The sequence below is a fragment of the Phoenix dactylifera genome, chromosome 4 (assembly GCF_051530095.1).
Source record: "Phoenix dactylifera cultivar Ajwa chromosome 4, Ajwa_hap1_PhDact_Kaust_v1.1, whole genome shotgun sequence".
NCBI classification, from domain to species: Eukaryota; Viridiplantae; Streptophyta; class Magnoliopsida; order Arecales; family Arecaceae; genus Phoenix; species Phoenix dactylifera.
The window spans coordinates 1,041,416-1,056,900 of NC_143193.1; the positions used below are offsets into that span (position 1 = coordinate 1,041,416).

General features: G+C 36.4%; 1 protein-coding gene across 1 annotated transcript in view; it reads right to left on the bottom strand.

The window, feature by feature from the left end:
* Positions 1-90: 90 nt before the first annotated feature.
* LOC103708117 (protein BONZAI 1-like) overlaps positions 91-15,485 on the bottom strand; it is a 46,271-nt gene continuing 30,876 nt past the window's right edge. The window contains exons 8-23 of the mRNA XM_089930318.1: positions 12,858-13,034; positions 11,927-11,974; positions 11,136-11,284; positions 10,960-11,008; positions 6,933-6,989; positions 4,417-4,596; positions 4,189-4,323; positions 4,048-4,109; positions 3,807-3,909; positions 3,594-3,708; positions 3,391-3,467; positions 3,152-3,289; positions 2,741-2,905; positions 2,553-2,666; positions 2,321-2,417; positions 91-395 (exon numbers count right to left, since the gene is read on the bottom strand). Of these exons, the coding sequence (XP_089786444.1) occupies positions 301-395; positions 2,321-2,417; positions 2,553-2,666; positions 2,741-2,905; positions 3,152-3,289; positions 3,391-3,467; positions 3,594-3,708; positions 3,807-3,909; positions 4,048-4,109; positions 4,189-4,323; positions 4,417-4,596; positions 6,933-6,989; positions 10,960-11,008; positions 11,136-11,284; positions 11,927-11,974; positions 12,858-13,034 (1,761 nt within the window). The 3' untranslated portion in view covers positions 91-300. The remainder of the gene's footprint in view (positions 396-2,320; positions 2,418-2,552; positions 2,667-2,740; positions 2,906-3,151; positions 3,290-3,390; positions 3,468-3,593; positions 3,709-3,806; positions 3,910-4,047; positions 4,110-4,188; positions 4,324-4,416; positions 4,597-6,932; positions 6,990-10,959; positions 11,009-11,135; positions 11,285-11,926; positions 11,975-12,857; positions 13,035-15,485) is intronic.

The following is a 15,485-nucleotide window of genomic DNA, read 5'->3' on the forward strand; positions in this document are numbered from 1 at the left end:
TACAATTGTTCATATCTTATATTCTGGAGTCTTAAGAGAATAATGGAACATGGAGAAGTGATTTAGTATGCATACATAATGCAACTCTAGTAAAAGGGAATCATGATCAATCTTTTTGTAAATCTTGGTACCATGCAGTATAATTCCGTGGTCCCCCCTCCTCCTGGACTGTGCACAGAATATGGAAAAAAAAAAAGTATGAAGACGCAGAGGCCTGACAAACATCAAACTGGCCTGAGGGCAAAAGATAGCACAAAGAAGCAACAAAAACCAAATTACAGAAACATGTGGCAAAATGTATTAGCAAAGTGGCTGAATATTTCTAGTCTGCATATAACTCATAAATTGTCCAGGCAACTCCGCAAGAAGTGACTGAACCACTGATATCTCACCACCTGCGAGTAAAGAAAGGCAAAAAGGTCATCATATCTACAATATCTTTTCCATGATTTTTGATCTTAAAAAGTTTCATTATGTGACAATAACATGCGAGCCAAGTCTGCGATGGAAGTGTTTGCCAGACACCAAAGTGATTACTTGAGGGTTTTAACTCTGAAGTGAAAGAGGAGGGGTTGTATGAGATGTTGAACCTATCATCTCAAGTGCATTTCAGGAATCAACTAAAATGCTTAAAAAAAAGCTTCCACAAATAAATCATAATAACCATAATCAGTGCAAATAAACTCAAAAATTTAAGCAAACTCCCAGCAAAGTTCTTGTTTCAATTTTTTTAAAGATAGCGTCTCCACATTTCGTTGGTCCCATCATTTTCAAGCAGTCCTCAGTCTTGACAAGTTTTGTGGTAAGCAGGCATTCTATTTTTCCTCATGCTCATCTAAGACATCTCACACTCTATCGAGACCAATGAATCATACAAAGCAACTAAACCATGTAACCTTCTGAGCCTGCTTGGGCAGGTCCTTTGTGTTTTTATTGTCACTCTTCATAACAAGACCTTCCATATATAGCTTCTTGAACATTATTCCATCACGATTATATGTATTGCTAGTACATACTGTGCCAAAACTACTCTAAATTCTTTATCTTCCTCCATATTTAATCATAGAACACACACAGTTGATCCCACTTGTGTTCAATCTAAATAAGCAACCTGTGGAAGACATTCTGACAAGATAGACTCTTCCAAAAGTAATCAAAAAATCATACAGGGTCAGTATTGCATTCTCCAAACATATTATTTACATATCCAGAATAATTAAATTTGCCAATAAAGAATATTAAAGAAAAAAAAAGGATTTAAGCAAAAGTGGGCCTATATTTATTAAATTCTGCCCAACACCATCGAAAATGTCTGCCCTACATGGTTGATTATAGACGTTCCATTCAATTATGATGATCTAGCATTTGATACAACGAAGTTCACTTTCCAAGGTTCACTGCTTTGAGAAGCCTAAATAAGTTGCTTCAAGACCACAGATGTTAACTTGTAGTGATCTATGAAGGTGAAGAACTTCAAATACCAATACAGCTCACGAATTTTAACCATATGCAACACTAACTTTGGCTTACAACCATTGAAACTACACAAATAAAGAACCTATATATTACAAAACACTCTAAATGTTGCATAATAGATTTTCTTGGCTTCTTTTATTTTTTACTTTTTATGAAATTTTCAGATTTTTGTAATCAAAACTCTAAAATTTGAGTGCAACTGTTGAAACCATTGAAACTTCTGAAACCAAAACTCTACAAGCCCCAGTTGAAACCATGTTTTCAAAACCTTGGTTGTTTTAAGTGCTGCATGTTGGAGAAATAACAGCCTACCATTGGCACATGCCAATCTACACTGTGGCTTGTAGGGGGGCTGAGCTTGCAGCCAAGCCACAAGCTATTCTAGTGCTGGCATGAAAGGTGCCTTATGGTGCATTCAGGGATGCCAGCATCTCAATCCTTGCACCAAGATCTCTATTTTAGCTATAGCTCTCTTAAATATCTGTTACTAGAAACAGGCAGCTATATATCACTGTAAAATGACATGAATGTTAGGGGCACTTTAGCTATGACAATGTTAATAGTGCTCTTTTCAGTGATGATTGATGGAAGATACAACTACAGTATGTGACGTGAAGTGACTGGAAGCAGGAAGGACTGCAGATGTTCTTTACAGGGACATCATCAGAGACTGAATAGGTTAGAAGATATGGTTGAATAAAGCATGCAGAACGTGCATACACCTTGCGCACATTCCGCACAGGAACAAAGTGCACTATAATGAAAATGTTCTTTACTGGAACATCATAGACAGGAAAGTTTACAAGATATGGTAGAACAAAGAATTCAGAATGAATATACATACTGTGCACATCCCGCATTGGAACAAACTGCACTATGTCTCGTGTTGCAACTCGTCCCGTAGAGCTCTCTAGCCTCTCTCCTTTGTCTGCATCTAAGACCTGCAAAGGTGAAACTTGCAAGTTCAAGAGCTATGCTTGCATGTTGCACGAAGAAAGATTAACAAGATAATTCAAAAAAAAAAAATCCAAAGACAACCTAGAATAAAAAAAAAGAAAGACAACATATCACTGCACCTCCATTTCTTTGAAGTCAGCCCCACCAACCCCAACAATGAGAATTGATAATGGAAGATCAGATGCCTTCACCACAGCATCTTTGGTTTCCTGGAGATCTGTTATCACACCATCCTGAAGAAAGATTTTGAAGAGTTTAAAAGGAGACACAGGAACCAGGAAAGAGAATGTTCAAGTTCCTCTATTACCGTGATTATTAGCAAAACAAAGTACTTCTGTTGATTGTTGACTAGCGACTGGCTGGCAATCAGTGCAGAAGTATTAATCACTGGCCCAAAAAGGGTAGGGCCTGCCAGTGATACATTATGAAGAGCACTCATATAAGCTGACATAATACCTTGGATTCCATCAACCTGGGGCCAACTGGCTACAGTCAGGATATGCAACATTGTTTTGGACCACCGAAAAGAAAAATCTCCCTAGTAGAACCCTATTTTGAGCTACTGAAATTTCAGTGTGGCTACCAACAAAGGGCAAATACAAATTAAGTAGAGTGATATACCGAAAAGCTGAATAAGTTTTCTCTCTTTTTTTAACTGGAAGTAAATAATTCTGATCTCAATAATTTTATAACAATGAGAGCTTGATAAAAAAATGACCTCAGGGTGGGAAGTGCTTCCATTCAAGTTAAAGCAGTGAGAGACAGGGCCGTCAATTGGCCTTGCTCCAAAACCCCAAGCAGGAAAACGCTTATCTGAGTCATAAAACTGCAAGACCTCCCCAACTTCTAATATTGCCTGCAGATACCAAAAACCATAAACCCAAGGTAATGGCTATCCTTAAAAAAGTCAATAAATCCTGCCAAACTATAATAACTGATGCATCTATCAGCCCTCACTCTTTGATACGCATTCGGCCGACCTGAGGGGTCAATGTAATGCAAGGAATCTGGAAGACGAGGATTTCCATTTGAAGCTGGTAAACAAGAAGTATCTTTGTAATACTAGTCGAAATTAAAAATGACAGTAGATAACAGTAGTAGATAAAGAATGAGCCAATAGCCACTAGGTTGCATAGTTTAAAGCATGAATGCATGCATACCTGTGAAGTCTATAGCAACCATGAAATTCAGTTCACATCCACCAGCAATGTAATCCAAGAAAGTCTGCCTCTTGCTTTCAGAAAACTTCTCCACAAATATCTGTGCCTTCAATACCTGTATGTGAAATCACCGAAATTTGTTAACCAAATGTGTTCGCAAGAGGACCTACAATAGAGGATCATTCAACATTCCAAAACAGAAAGAATCCTTACCTTATTGTGATGATCATGCCCAACAACAGTAGGTACAAAGAAATTCTCACCACGCAGATCATGGTGAAGCGTTTCCAATTCTGCCAGTGATTTCACAACTTTGCTGTCCAATTGTTTATACAAATAAACATTGTCTCACCATGTCAATCATATTAAAAGTCCTCTTTAAGTTGTTTTAGCATAACATGTTAATGTATGAGATGTTTAAAGGCAGACGTTCAAAAAGGTAAAAAGTCCTTACCCAATCAAATCATGTTTGCCACTGCCATTGAAGTTAAAACACTCTATAGTCAGAGGGTTTTCCTGCAAATTTTATATAACAAAAGATGATGAGAGATGCAACAAAAGGAATTTACTGATTGGTTGGGAAAGGCACCCATACTTTGCTTCCAATTTGCTGAATATTAAGAATCACCGGCTTCCATGTTGGATTCAGATCATTCTTTCTCACTTCAGTCTTGCAAATTGGAATAGGTACCCCACTTTCAGCTGCTCTGGAAATCAATAAGAAAGGATCCTGCAAATGAGCGCGCGTGCACATACAGAGAGAGAGAATCAATACAAAACCTACAGCCCTTGTAAAAGAAATTTCAAAATATAGACAGCTTACACTTTTAGAAAAAAGGTCCTTGTTTTCCAGATCTGAACAGCGGAACACCATCTCTATGATTGTTTTTGAACCAACACACTCTTCAGCACGGACGGTGAGCTCACTTAACTTTCTAGGATGTGCTCCTCCATCTCTATGGACAAGATTTAGAGTCAAAGATCTGGTATTCTTGGTAAGTACCTGCAAAGAAAACAAAAAATATGAAAAAAGTCAGTAATAAAAATATACAGTAAAAGAATGGACAAGCCTAGCTTACTTCAAGTCACGAGAGATATCTAGAAAGAACTTTTTCAAGTTACTTTTCTTGTAAGAAATTAAGTTGAATAAAAAAATACTGATATTGGCTCAAAAACTAGGCCATGTTAAGCAGAATAAAGAAAAGAGTTATATGGAGCTAAAAACAGCCAGCACTGTTGGCATCACGTGCAGGGGCAGAGCCAGGAATTTTTCTGGTGGGGGGCCAATCTAAATATTTATAATCTTAATATTTAAAAATATTAAAATTTATTGATGACAATCATAAATATGTATATCTTTTTTTTATTGAAGTCGTTCTTACATTCATCTAGATAATGGAAATGTTTTGTGTTAAATCTTGTATTAATTATTTCAAAAACTTATGTACTATATAATGCCAATCAAAACGTAGAATATTGTCCTCCTCGTTATTTTACATTTTTGTTTAAGCAATTTTGGATAAAGATTTGAATTTTAAAAATAATTTAAGGACAGAAAAATTCTGAAAAAGCTATGAAATTATCTATGAGAATAAAGAATACATGCATGAAAAATCATCTTATGTTAAGTCCCAAAACTTTTGTTATAAAAAAAATATTTTTGAATCTCCAATTTCATTACTTCACGTAATGATAAATAAAAATAATAAATTAATTTGAAAAATAAAAGGGGGAAGGAAAAGAAATTACCAACCTTCTTTCCTTTTTTTTTGTTCCTTTTCGTTTTAGAGAAAAAATTACTATAAAGGAAGTTCACTTTTTAGGATTATCCAGCTATATTCAGAAAAAGGAATGAAAGCTAAAAAACATTACAAGGTAGTAAGTGATTTAAAGGAAGGAATTTGGTTTGTTAAGATTCTGCAAAAATAAAAGGAATTAATTAAGAGAGTAATGTTTAAACTTAAATAAGATAAAAAAAATTGGTTGGAAATAAGCGAGTGTGTTAATTAGGGAGGAGACTTGTTAAGGACGAGAGAGAATGAGAGAGAGGTGTTGGTAACTACCAACATTTTTTTTGGGGGGGGGGGGGGGGGGGGGGGGGGGCGGCTTCAGCTTTGCCGCTGATCACACGGCTATAAGCAATATCCTTTAGCCATAAGAACCAGCATAGGGCAGGTTTGCAAGAATAACTAGTTGTAATTTGTGAGTGCAGGTCCATTCCGGCCAAAAAGGATCAATTATTTAGTTATGTATTTATTTCATAAGATTTTGTGAAGCAATAACAGGGGAAAAAAGAGGATGGAATGGAGACTGCCAAGGAGATATTCACTTGACATAAATATTTTTTGCACCTTTTTTCACCATACAATCTTTGAAAATGTATGATTTAAATACAATAGACACAACCTTTATTTTTCAACTTCAAATTTCTTGACATTAGGATTGAATGCAGTTAAATTTACATAACAGTAACAAGTAATAATTAGAAAAAAAAATGTCGTCTTCTAAGGTTTTATGCTCCTTTTCTTATTTCTTTTTGTTTCTACATGCTTTTTAGTTTTTCAGAGCAATTATCCTGATTCATTATACTAGCCAGTATACAGACCAATTTCTTATTATATACTCACCGCCCTTGGCTGATATGCTCTCTAAAGAAACTTTATTGAAATTACAGAAGCAAACTCTAAAATAAAAACTAATATTTTTAAATACAGAGACAATCTCTTAAGAAATTTTATTCAAATTACATATAACCAGACATGCATCTACTTCAGAGTTAGAATTAAACCAATGCAGATTCTTTTCCCCCATTATCACAATAACTGACGCCTCTAGTGTAAGAAATCTAAATTTCACATGCATCAGCTTTGGATTAACTAATGCAGATTTTTTTTTCAATTTCACAATATTTGTACACTTTGTGTAGGAAATTTAGTTTTCAACCTTAAATTTCTTGACATTAGAAATTTAAAATGCAATTGTAATTCACTTGAAAATAACTAGTAATAATCCAAAAAATTGGTATTCAGTTATCTAGATTTTTACACTTCTTATTTCATCTTGCTTACATATGTTTTTTATTCTTTTAGATTAACATGATTCACCATACCAGCCAATATACCGGCAAGTTTCTTATTATGTATACCATCCTTGGCTGGTACAGCACTCACTATCCTTGCAGCAAAACCAAAGGTAAAAAGAATAAAGCTTTTGATTTATCTTGATGACTCAAAAATTTGAATGTATAGTGGACCGCAAGAGCCAATCAACTCATCTCACTAAGTGATTTTTTTCTCATGAAGTACACCATCCAAATTTGTAAATAAGCATACATTATACCTCAGACAGAAGGCAGCTAGCTTCTCCAAGAAATTGTTGCTCCTCTAGTTTAAGCATCTGCACAGAGTGAAAGCTTTCTAAATGTTCTATTGTATATTCAATTAAAAAAAAAAATATTGCTTATATAATTACCTGCACTTAAATATTGACGTGTAATACATTTAGTGAATTAGTACAAACATAAACAAGAGTCAAGATTTTTAGGTTGAAGGGTCAAATTGCAAAGATGGGAATAGCAGATGAGAGCAGAGTCAGTGATCCGTCAACAAACCAAGCTGTTCATGAGCAGCATGAATCATGTCAACAACAGCTCCTTTGGGCTTAGCTGAGTTAGAAAATGAGCCGGGCTCAAACAGATTTTAGGTCTCAGCACATAAACAAGCTAAACCTGAAAACAACTAGCTTGCAAAGAAAAAAAAAGGGAAGCTCCACTTAGCTCGATAAAACCTCAGCTCAGAGGTTATAGGAACAGAGCATGAACAACTTATGTTAACCTTGGCTCAAGCCAAGCTTGACAAAAGCTCAGGTCAGAGATTTGATAGGTCAAGCTTGAACAACTTACATCAAGCAAACTGCGCTGGAGCCGAGCATGAGCAGCCGTTCTATGTACCAAGCCAAGACCAAGCAACCTAATACTTGGTTTGTCTTGGCTTGCAAGTCTAGGAACAAGTTTTTTCAAACTTAGATTCGGTAAACATTTCACTATATCAAAAACAAAACTGAGACTCAATCTTTTATTCGCTGGAATTGAGTTAAATAGTTTCTTTTTCCCTGGCATGCAAGAGCAAAGCAAACAAAAATGCTGAAGATTAGGTTTGAACCATTTTCTTTGTTTCCTTTTATTTGACTGATGCCTCTAGAGTTCCAAAAATCATTGAGAAAGTTGGAGTCCAGTTTTGAAGAAAGTCCAGATGTTGAAGATGTTGTAGATGCCAGCATGCAGATGTATTGAGTTTTCGCAAGTCAAAACTATAAGAGTCTAAGAAGCACCATACAAATTTGTTATACAAATTTTTGGAATAAATATCAAGGATCGGTTTGATTCTAATAATAGTTTTTTTTCAGAACTCAAACTGTTACATCATTACTAGGAAGATTCATCACTTATCATTGCATGCAAAGGACATATAGTTTCTTGCAAGTCCAGGCTACAATTGTTGAAATAGAATAATATGTGACATATTTACCGAAATGTTCTCATGTAAAATGTGGCATAGCTTAAAAAGTTGAACTTCAGTTCCCCAAAATATATAGCAAGAAATAAACCATGTGAACATGAGCTATTATTGGAGTATATCAACATGTGGCATAATATATTGTAAGCTACAGTTCTTATTCTTTCGAATTATTTATCAGGAAATAATACCACCATATCAATTACTCAAGCAAACTCTATGAACGGAGATTGGCTTAGAATCACTTCTTCCCCTCATGTATGGCTTTCCCTGCACAAACAGAAAAATATACAAGCCATAGCTTCTGAATTTCCTTTATTTCTATATGATGAAACTATTGGTTGTTTGCGATTTTTGAGATTCAGCTAAAACCAGCGTTTTAAAAAGACTTTGCAGTATGCCGGTTGTCAAGGGACTGCAATGTGCATATGCATTATGTGGACAGCATACGCACCTGCACATACGGTTATTATTTTTTAACTATATAAAGTAAATATAATACATTAAATACAACAATAATAGTGATAATATTAGCAATCTTTTTTGAATGGATAGTAACATTATTAATAAGAATTCCAACTAACAATTAGTATTTAATACTTAGAACACAATACCTAGTAGGAATAATGATAACATAATCAATATTTTAACACTATTAATACATGTATTAGGCCCACCCAAGACCCACATCAAATCTAATCATGAGGTTAAACCAACTTTACGTGCATAGATCCAGATAAGAGTAGGCTGCATATGTAACTCCAGAATGCTAAGCAAGCTCATGTATGCAGGCCATATATGCAATCCTGTAATGCTAACTGAACTGCCTTTCCAGTCCATATATGGTATAACTGTGTATATTTACTACATATAGGTAATGCCCTGCAGTCAGGGGACCATATGTGCATATGCACGCGCACGGCACATAAACGGCAGTATGCATCACATTTTAAAACATTGGCTTAAGCTCTAAGATCTGCACTTTGTTGTCCTCAAACTTTTGCTATTAAACCTAACCTATCAGCACAAAGCCTCCAACAAAAAATGGGTTAGGAAACACTTCTTCCTTTTCTTTTCTGGTTCTCTTCTTGCCAAACCCACTCCCCTCCTCTTCTGTTCTCTTTTCTTATGATTCGATATAAAGTGAAAATTGCATCAGATGAATTAAGCCTTGGTTGCATTATTATATTTGAGCCACAATTTCTTGTGCCTAAAATTGTGGCATTATATATGCTTCTAAATGGAGGGCTACAAGGGCTCCTGAGGAGAAGATGCTGAACCATCTGCCAGGCAATGTTATATAGATGCTCGTATGTCTCCAAGTGCCTCACAGCTTAACCTCATAAAATCTAGATATTAGGACATTTATGTACAACAGAAAATATGTGTTAATATCCTAACAGCTAGAGCAAGCTGACTAGTCAATGGTACTTCTCCAATAATAGCATTGGAGGAAAAGAATAAAAAGGTGGATCGTGTTACATTTCAATTAAGAAACCTAAACACTTTAGACTAATATGATTTAGCAGTAAAATGGTTGAGAATCCAAGTGTCATCATTCAGAATAAGGTGTTTCTAATAGAACAATCAAAATAATCATCAAGTGTCAACAATATCTGACCTAACCAAGACAACCTTGTTTAAAGTGTCAAGAAGAGTTATGCAGTGACGTCTATTGCTAGGACTGTTGGCACCTTATAATTCCAGAAAACTTAACTGTCCAAGGAACAGAGCTTCTAGGTTGACAAGGAAACCTGCATATGTGGAACGAGTAGGGCAAATCTCTTCTTTTTCTGAGAGGACACCTCTTGTTTGTTTTTACTTATGTAATGCTTAATATAGCTTATATTCTAGATAAGAGCACAAATAATAAGCTATTAAAATCGTTACACAATTTTAATTAGCCTCTCAGTTCATATTGTTCAATTATTTCATTTCAAGGTGGGCCTTGATCTTTTCCAAACTGGTCACCAAAAATGTTTCGAGCCGGATATACATTGTTGACCCATTCCCTATCAACTTAGACTATTGGTGTCAATTGGTTTGAAGTAGAAATGTGATTGTGTATTGATGTAGAAAATAAATGAAGGTGGCCTTCTTGTCATGTCACTAATGAATGGCTTTTGAATTTTATTTTGATGGCAACTTTTCAAGCAATAGAAGTCAATCTTGCATACGTCATAGTTATGACTAAACAGAGTGTTAAGACTCTACATCAGGATGTTTTCTTGGTGGGATTTACAGCAGCAGATTCCGATGAAGTGCGGGCTCCAAGAACTGAGTATTTTTCTCAATATGAAAATATTATTTACTTATGGAAGGGGCCGAGGAAAATGACTCAGTATGTGGTGTGAATACTTCCCCTTTCACATCAGCAAATATCTTGAAGTACAATGAGAAGCTATCATTTAGAAATACTTGATGAGCAAAAACACCATTAACATAGTAGCTCTCAAGACCACCTTGGTGAAGGAGCTAGAAGAATTTTACTCTATGCAGAGATCATAAATATCAGATTAAATAGGAGAGTGACTAACTTTTCCTCTGTGATTGCTTCTGTATCATATCATCTAGTAGTTTTGCTTCTTTAGCCATTTGGAGAAAAAAAAGAGAGCAGAAAATTACATCTGAAAACAACAGGGCATCTGCTGAAGAGCTTTGCATAGGCAACAAAAGGATAATATAAATAATTCCCATGCTTAACATGCTTGAACCAAGCCATGCACATATAATGACTAAATCCAAGATTAATTAGTCAACTGTTTGACTTGAATGGTTCATTGGAATGAGCAGACTATTTTATCAAGAGAACACCATGGCAATGCTTGTGCAGCAAAGAAAAATATTTATACCTTCTCTGGTACATTATGGAACTGTGAGTCAACATCATATACCTGGAACCTGCAACAAAAGTTCTGTTCAATGTCTGTAAGGAAGAAAATAGATTCGACAAAGAGAGACATAAACAAATGTGGAATTAAAAAAAAAAAATACATGGAAGTGCATATGAAAAATTATTGAAGCTTACACCAAGGGCTGCACAACCTCAAATTGGTAAATAACAGTAATCTTTGCAATCCACACAGGATTCAATGAATTTAATACTACTTCAGTGCGACCAATCTCTTCAAGTTGTCCATCCCTCCTTTTTGCATAAATAACAGCCATGGGGTCGCTCTACAAACAAAGATGAACTTACTAACATCACAAGCTGAATTCATATGCAGCCATTGTTTAAGTCTTCAATAAAACAAAATTGCCCAAAATTGCCTTACGGCATGGGTTAAACCAAATTGCCTTGTGAGTGATTATGTACATTATAGTTGGATGCCTAGTTTTAACATAACTTGCCCAAAATTAAAACTTATGATTCTTCAATAAAATTTCAGCAAGGTAAGAAAAAGAAAAGCTTAACTAAAATCTTTTGTTCTCTAGGCTTTCCTCATAAGAAAGAAATAAAAAGTTCTTGTTTCCAAAAACCTCCATTTTATTAATATTCGAAACCAATTTGTGATATAATCAAACAAGAATACAAATCAATATGTAAAGCTTGACAGTCTGAAATGTTGAAGGAAAAAAGTGAAACATCAAAGCCAACATTATATGTAAAATACATGCCAGAAAAGAACTCATCCCAATAGAAGTATTCTAAACATCAATTAGTAAGTTTGGAATATTAGGCGATCAATAATTTCAATCTTTTGTGACTGCGAGATAGAATTCCAAGCAATCAGTACAACGATTTAGTTTACAGTGAAATTAAGCATTGTCGGATAAGCAAGGACATGTAAAAATTCAGTGCTAAGAGAGTAAACATACCTTTGAAAGCACGTCTCGATCACGCAAGTTTGAAGCAGATAGCGACAGCTGTTGCACAATATTATAATCAGCCAAATCAGTATCTTAAACAGAAAAGTAATCAGATTTGCATGTCCAAGGCTCTCATATCATTAACACCTTCAACTCCAGAAGGTGACACATGGATACCAAAGGACCACAATATAAACAGATTCTGAGCAAAACCTCATTAGAAACAAGACACTTTTGCAACATTTTTCTAGCAAGTAGATGCCAAACCTCATGAATGGTGATTAATACTAATTTCAAACTAGTATCCGAGGATAACTACCACGAACACTGCACAGGTTAAAACTAGTCCAGCCATGGAAACAAAGAGCCAAATTTTCTTATGAAACAAAATGCTCTGCCATGATCTCTTACGAGTCAGAGCTTATGTACTCAGCTGGTGAATTCAAATAGAAAGGCATAGGAAAAGTAAATTCTTTGTTAATATCACCGATACATGAATTTTCATGTATAGGTGATATTAAAAACATCAAATGTCACCTACACATGAATTTGCATGTTTCATCTGAGAGGGTTCCAAATTATTGAGATATATTTATGGAAGAAAATCACATACAGAGTTTTTTTCTTCAATTATGTATCGAAAGAATGACCATGGTGTCACCGACTTGCAGACAACATTACCCGGATCTAGACAGACCATTTTGAAACTTGCTACTAATTACATCATCAGTGATGACTTGACTACGCCTCTCAAGCCACAGTTTCTTTCTCCAGAAATTAACGGCCCTCGCTACTGTGGTCATATAACTCTACGATCAAGCAACCTCACTCCACTGACCAGACTGCCAAATCTTACTCGCTACTGTGTCTAAGAATCACAGATCTAGCACGGAGAGAGCAGGAATATAGGGTTTCTCGGGCTCCAGATCAAGAGACGAACCTCGATCTGGGAGTGCAGGCCGCCAAGGCCGCGGGACTTGAGGAAATGGTCGACGGCCTCGCTGACGTCGGCGTTCTTGAACCCTCCGGGCGTACCAGAGGCGGCGCCTCCCATCCCGCCGCCAACGGCCTGCTGCCCGCCGCGGACGTCCCCGGCGCAGCAATTTCCCATCCGAAGAAATCAATCACAACAAATCGAAGTCGACGAAGAAGCCAGGAGAGCCGCGGCCAGTGGTTGAAGACGGCGGCGGCAGCGGAGGAATCGAGACCACCACGCGAGGAGGGAATAGGAGCATGAGAGAGAGAGAGAGGAGAAAACGAGAGGGAAAACGCGTAAATAAAGCGCGAGGGGGAAGCCGGAAGGAATAGAATTATAGAAAGACTAATTATACCCCCGATACCGGCATCTGTAGTTGCGCATTTACTGTATTACCCCCCAATGTCGGGGGAATCGGAGAATAAAGATGGGGGTAGATTAGGGAGAAAATTATGATTCTGGGAAACCGCGTTGTGGGGGGATAATTTTTCTTGAGCCAGTGGTAAGTGGTAACTGGTTCTAATCAGCGATGTTAAAGCCTTGATGTAAGTGAGGGTTAGAATGTCAAGGAGTGTTCTTTAATGAAGTCACCAAAAGCTTGACCGATCATGCCAATGACTAGACCAGAAGTAAGACTGGCGAACAAGCCATACTTTGCAAGGATAAATTGTTATAAAACATTGCCAAAATCTCATCCCTACTTGAGATTCAAGCTCCAAGGGAACATGCCATTGATCTCTCCTTGACATACACCTTCTTAGAGTAGTTTACTGTATGTGTCCTACATTCATGTGTTTAAATTATTATGCTTTTTTTTTTTTTTTAATCTCTGCTGCTGTCTTCAGAGCGTGGTTTAGATCCACTTCGCGATGAAAACAAAATATTTTCATTTGCACTCGGATACTATTTATAATACATTTTTAATTTGGATTCAGATTGTATCTTTGGTGTGAAATAATGATTAATCTTTTTTCATAATATCAACCGTTAGGTCATGCCTTGCATCTCAAAGTACTCCAAATTTTTTCTTCATCTGTCTGCACCGATCTTATAATGGCTATTGTGCAATCCAACGATGCACGTTGCGAAAAAAAGTAAATCATTTTTCGGCACGAAAGATAAAGCCCACACCCTTTAATTCATACACCATGCATCATGCATTTTTTTTAAGATATATAAATTTTAGGATATAATGTGCAGCAAGCCTAGATAATCCCTTATTTGTTAATGTCAAACCATCATACAGACCAAAAAATTGGTTTATATAACTAATCTCGAGTCAAAATATTTAAACAAGGATACTAGATATGATGGCTGTTATATGACCCTTTTTCTCGTCGAGACAAGGGTACGAAACTAACCACGCTAATTTTTCAGTTAAAAAAAGTACTACGTAAAATCTTTGATTTTTTTCCTGATCGTCATTCATTGGAGCTTCAGTCGTTGGCTCACCAACTTTCTTGACCTTCCGGCACTAGGCAGGCACCAACCCCCATACATGGTCTTATGACTTTATAGAAACCTGTGTTTTTGGTAAACAGACGCCTGGGCCTGGTCACTGCGACCTTCTTTGTGAGGAGGCATTCCTTCTCCTCCTGAAGTTATGGGACTATTTTGCCGAGTTTCTTAAAAAAGAGTTGTTTTGTGCCCTTAGGTATTATGTACCTATCCATTTGTATCAGTTTCAGATACATGTGCCCTTTTGGTAAAGATTGTTTGAGCTTTTTCTGCGAGTATGGCATGGGTTACTTCAGCGTCATAGCACCCTGGTACTCCGGCATTGACTCGAGGCATTTCCTCTATGCCTTTTTGTCTTGAAAAGTGGTCACAATAAATGTAGACATTTGGTAGTAGCGCTTTTTTTTCTGTGTTGCTAGCTCATTGATTTGGGGAAAAGCAGCTCTAGTAGAACTAGACTTATTGTTAAACTACAGTAATTACCCTAATAGTGTTATTATATAAACTTGCAGGGGAACAACAAACTCAAATCATCTCCCTATTTTTTTTTTCCTGTTTTTTCCGCAGACTTGTGAACAATATCTTGCAAGCCCACCACATCCATCCAACCTGGTGCAAAAAGGAACAGACTGCAGGGTGGTAAATGGCTTTTGCCATTTACTGCTTTTTTGAGGACTGCAGATAGCATAATTGGCATCATACCAAGATCAAAAAAAAAAGAGAAGAAAATGTCAATCTTGAATGGTAGGTGAGCAGCCACAGACCTAATAGCCCTTCATGTCCCAAGATAATTTCCTTTTTCCTTTTGTTTTAACCTATTGGCAAATTAAAGGCTGCATTCCATTTAACCATTTCTTTGATATACAAACAGATTACAGATGGCCATTGAAAACGAAGTCGAGCTCGCCAAGCACAACCATACAGTTTCTCTGCAGGTGTTTAATGGAAAACAGAAAGAAAAGAAATAAACTAACATGGCTTCCTGTACATGTGAGACAGGATCTCTTGTCCAATATATTAGCACGTTTAGGATGGCCTCTTATCAGCAACATTTAATCAGCTGGATCTAAGAGGCTACCAAACAATTTGCATGCAATTCAACATCTAAGATGTAATCCTATTGGTCCATTCTGA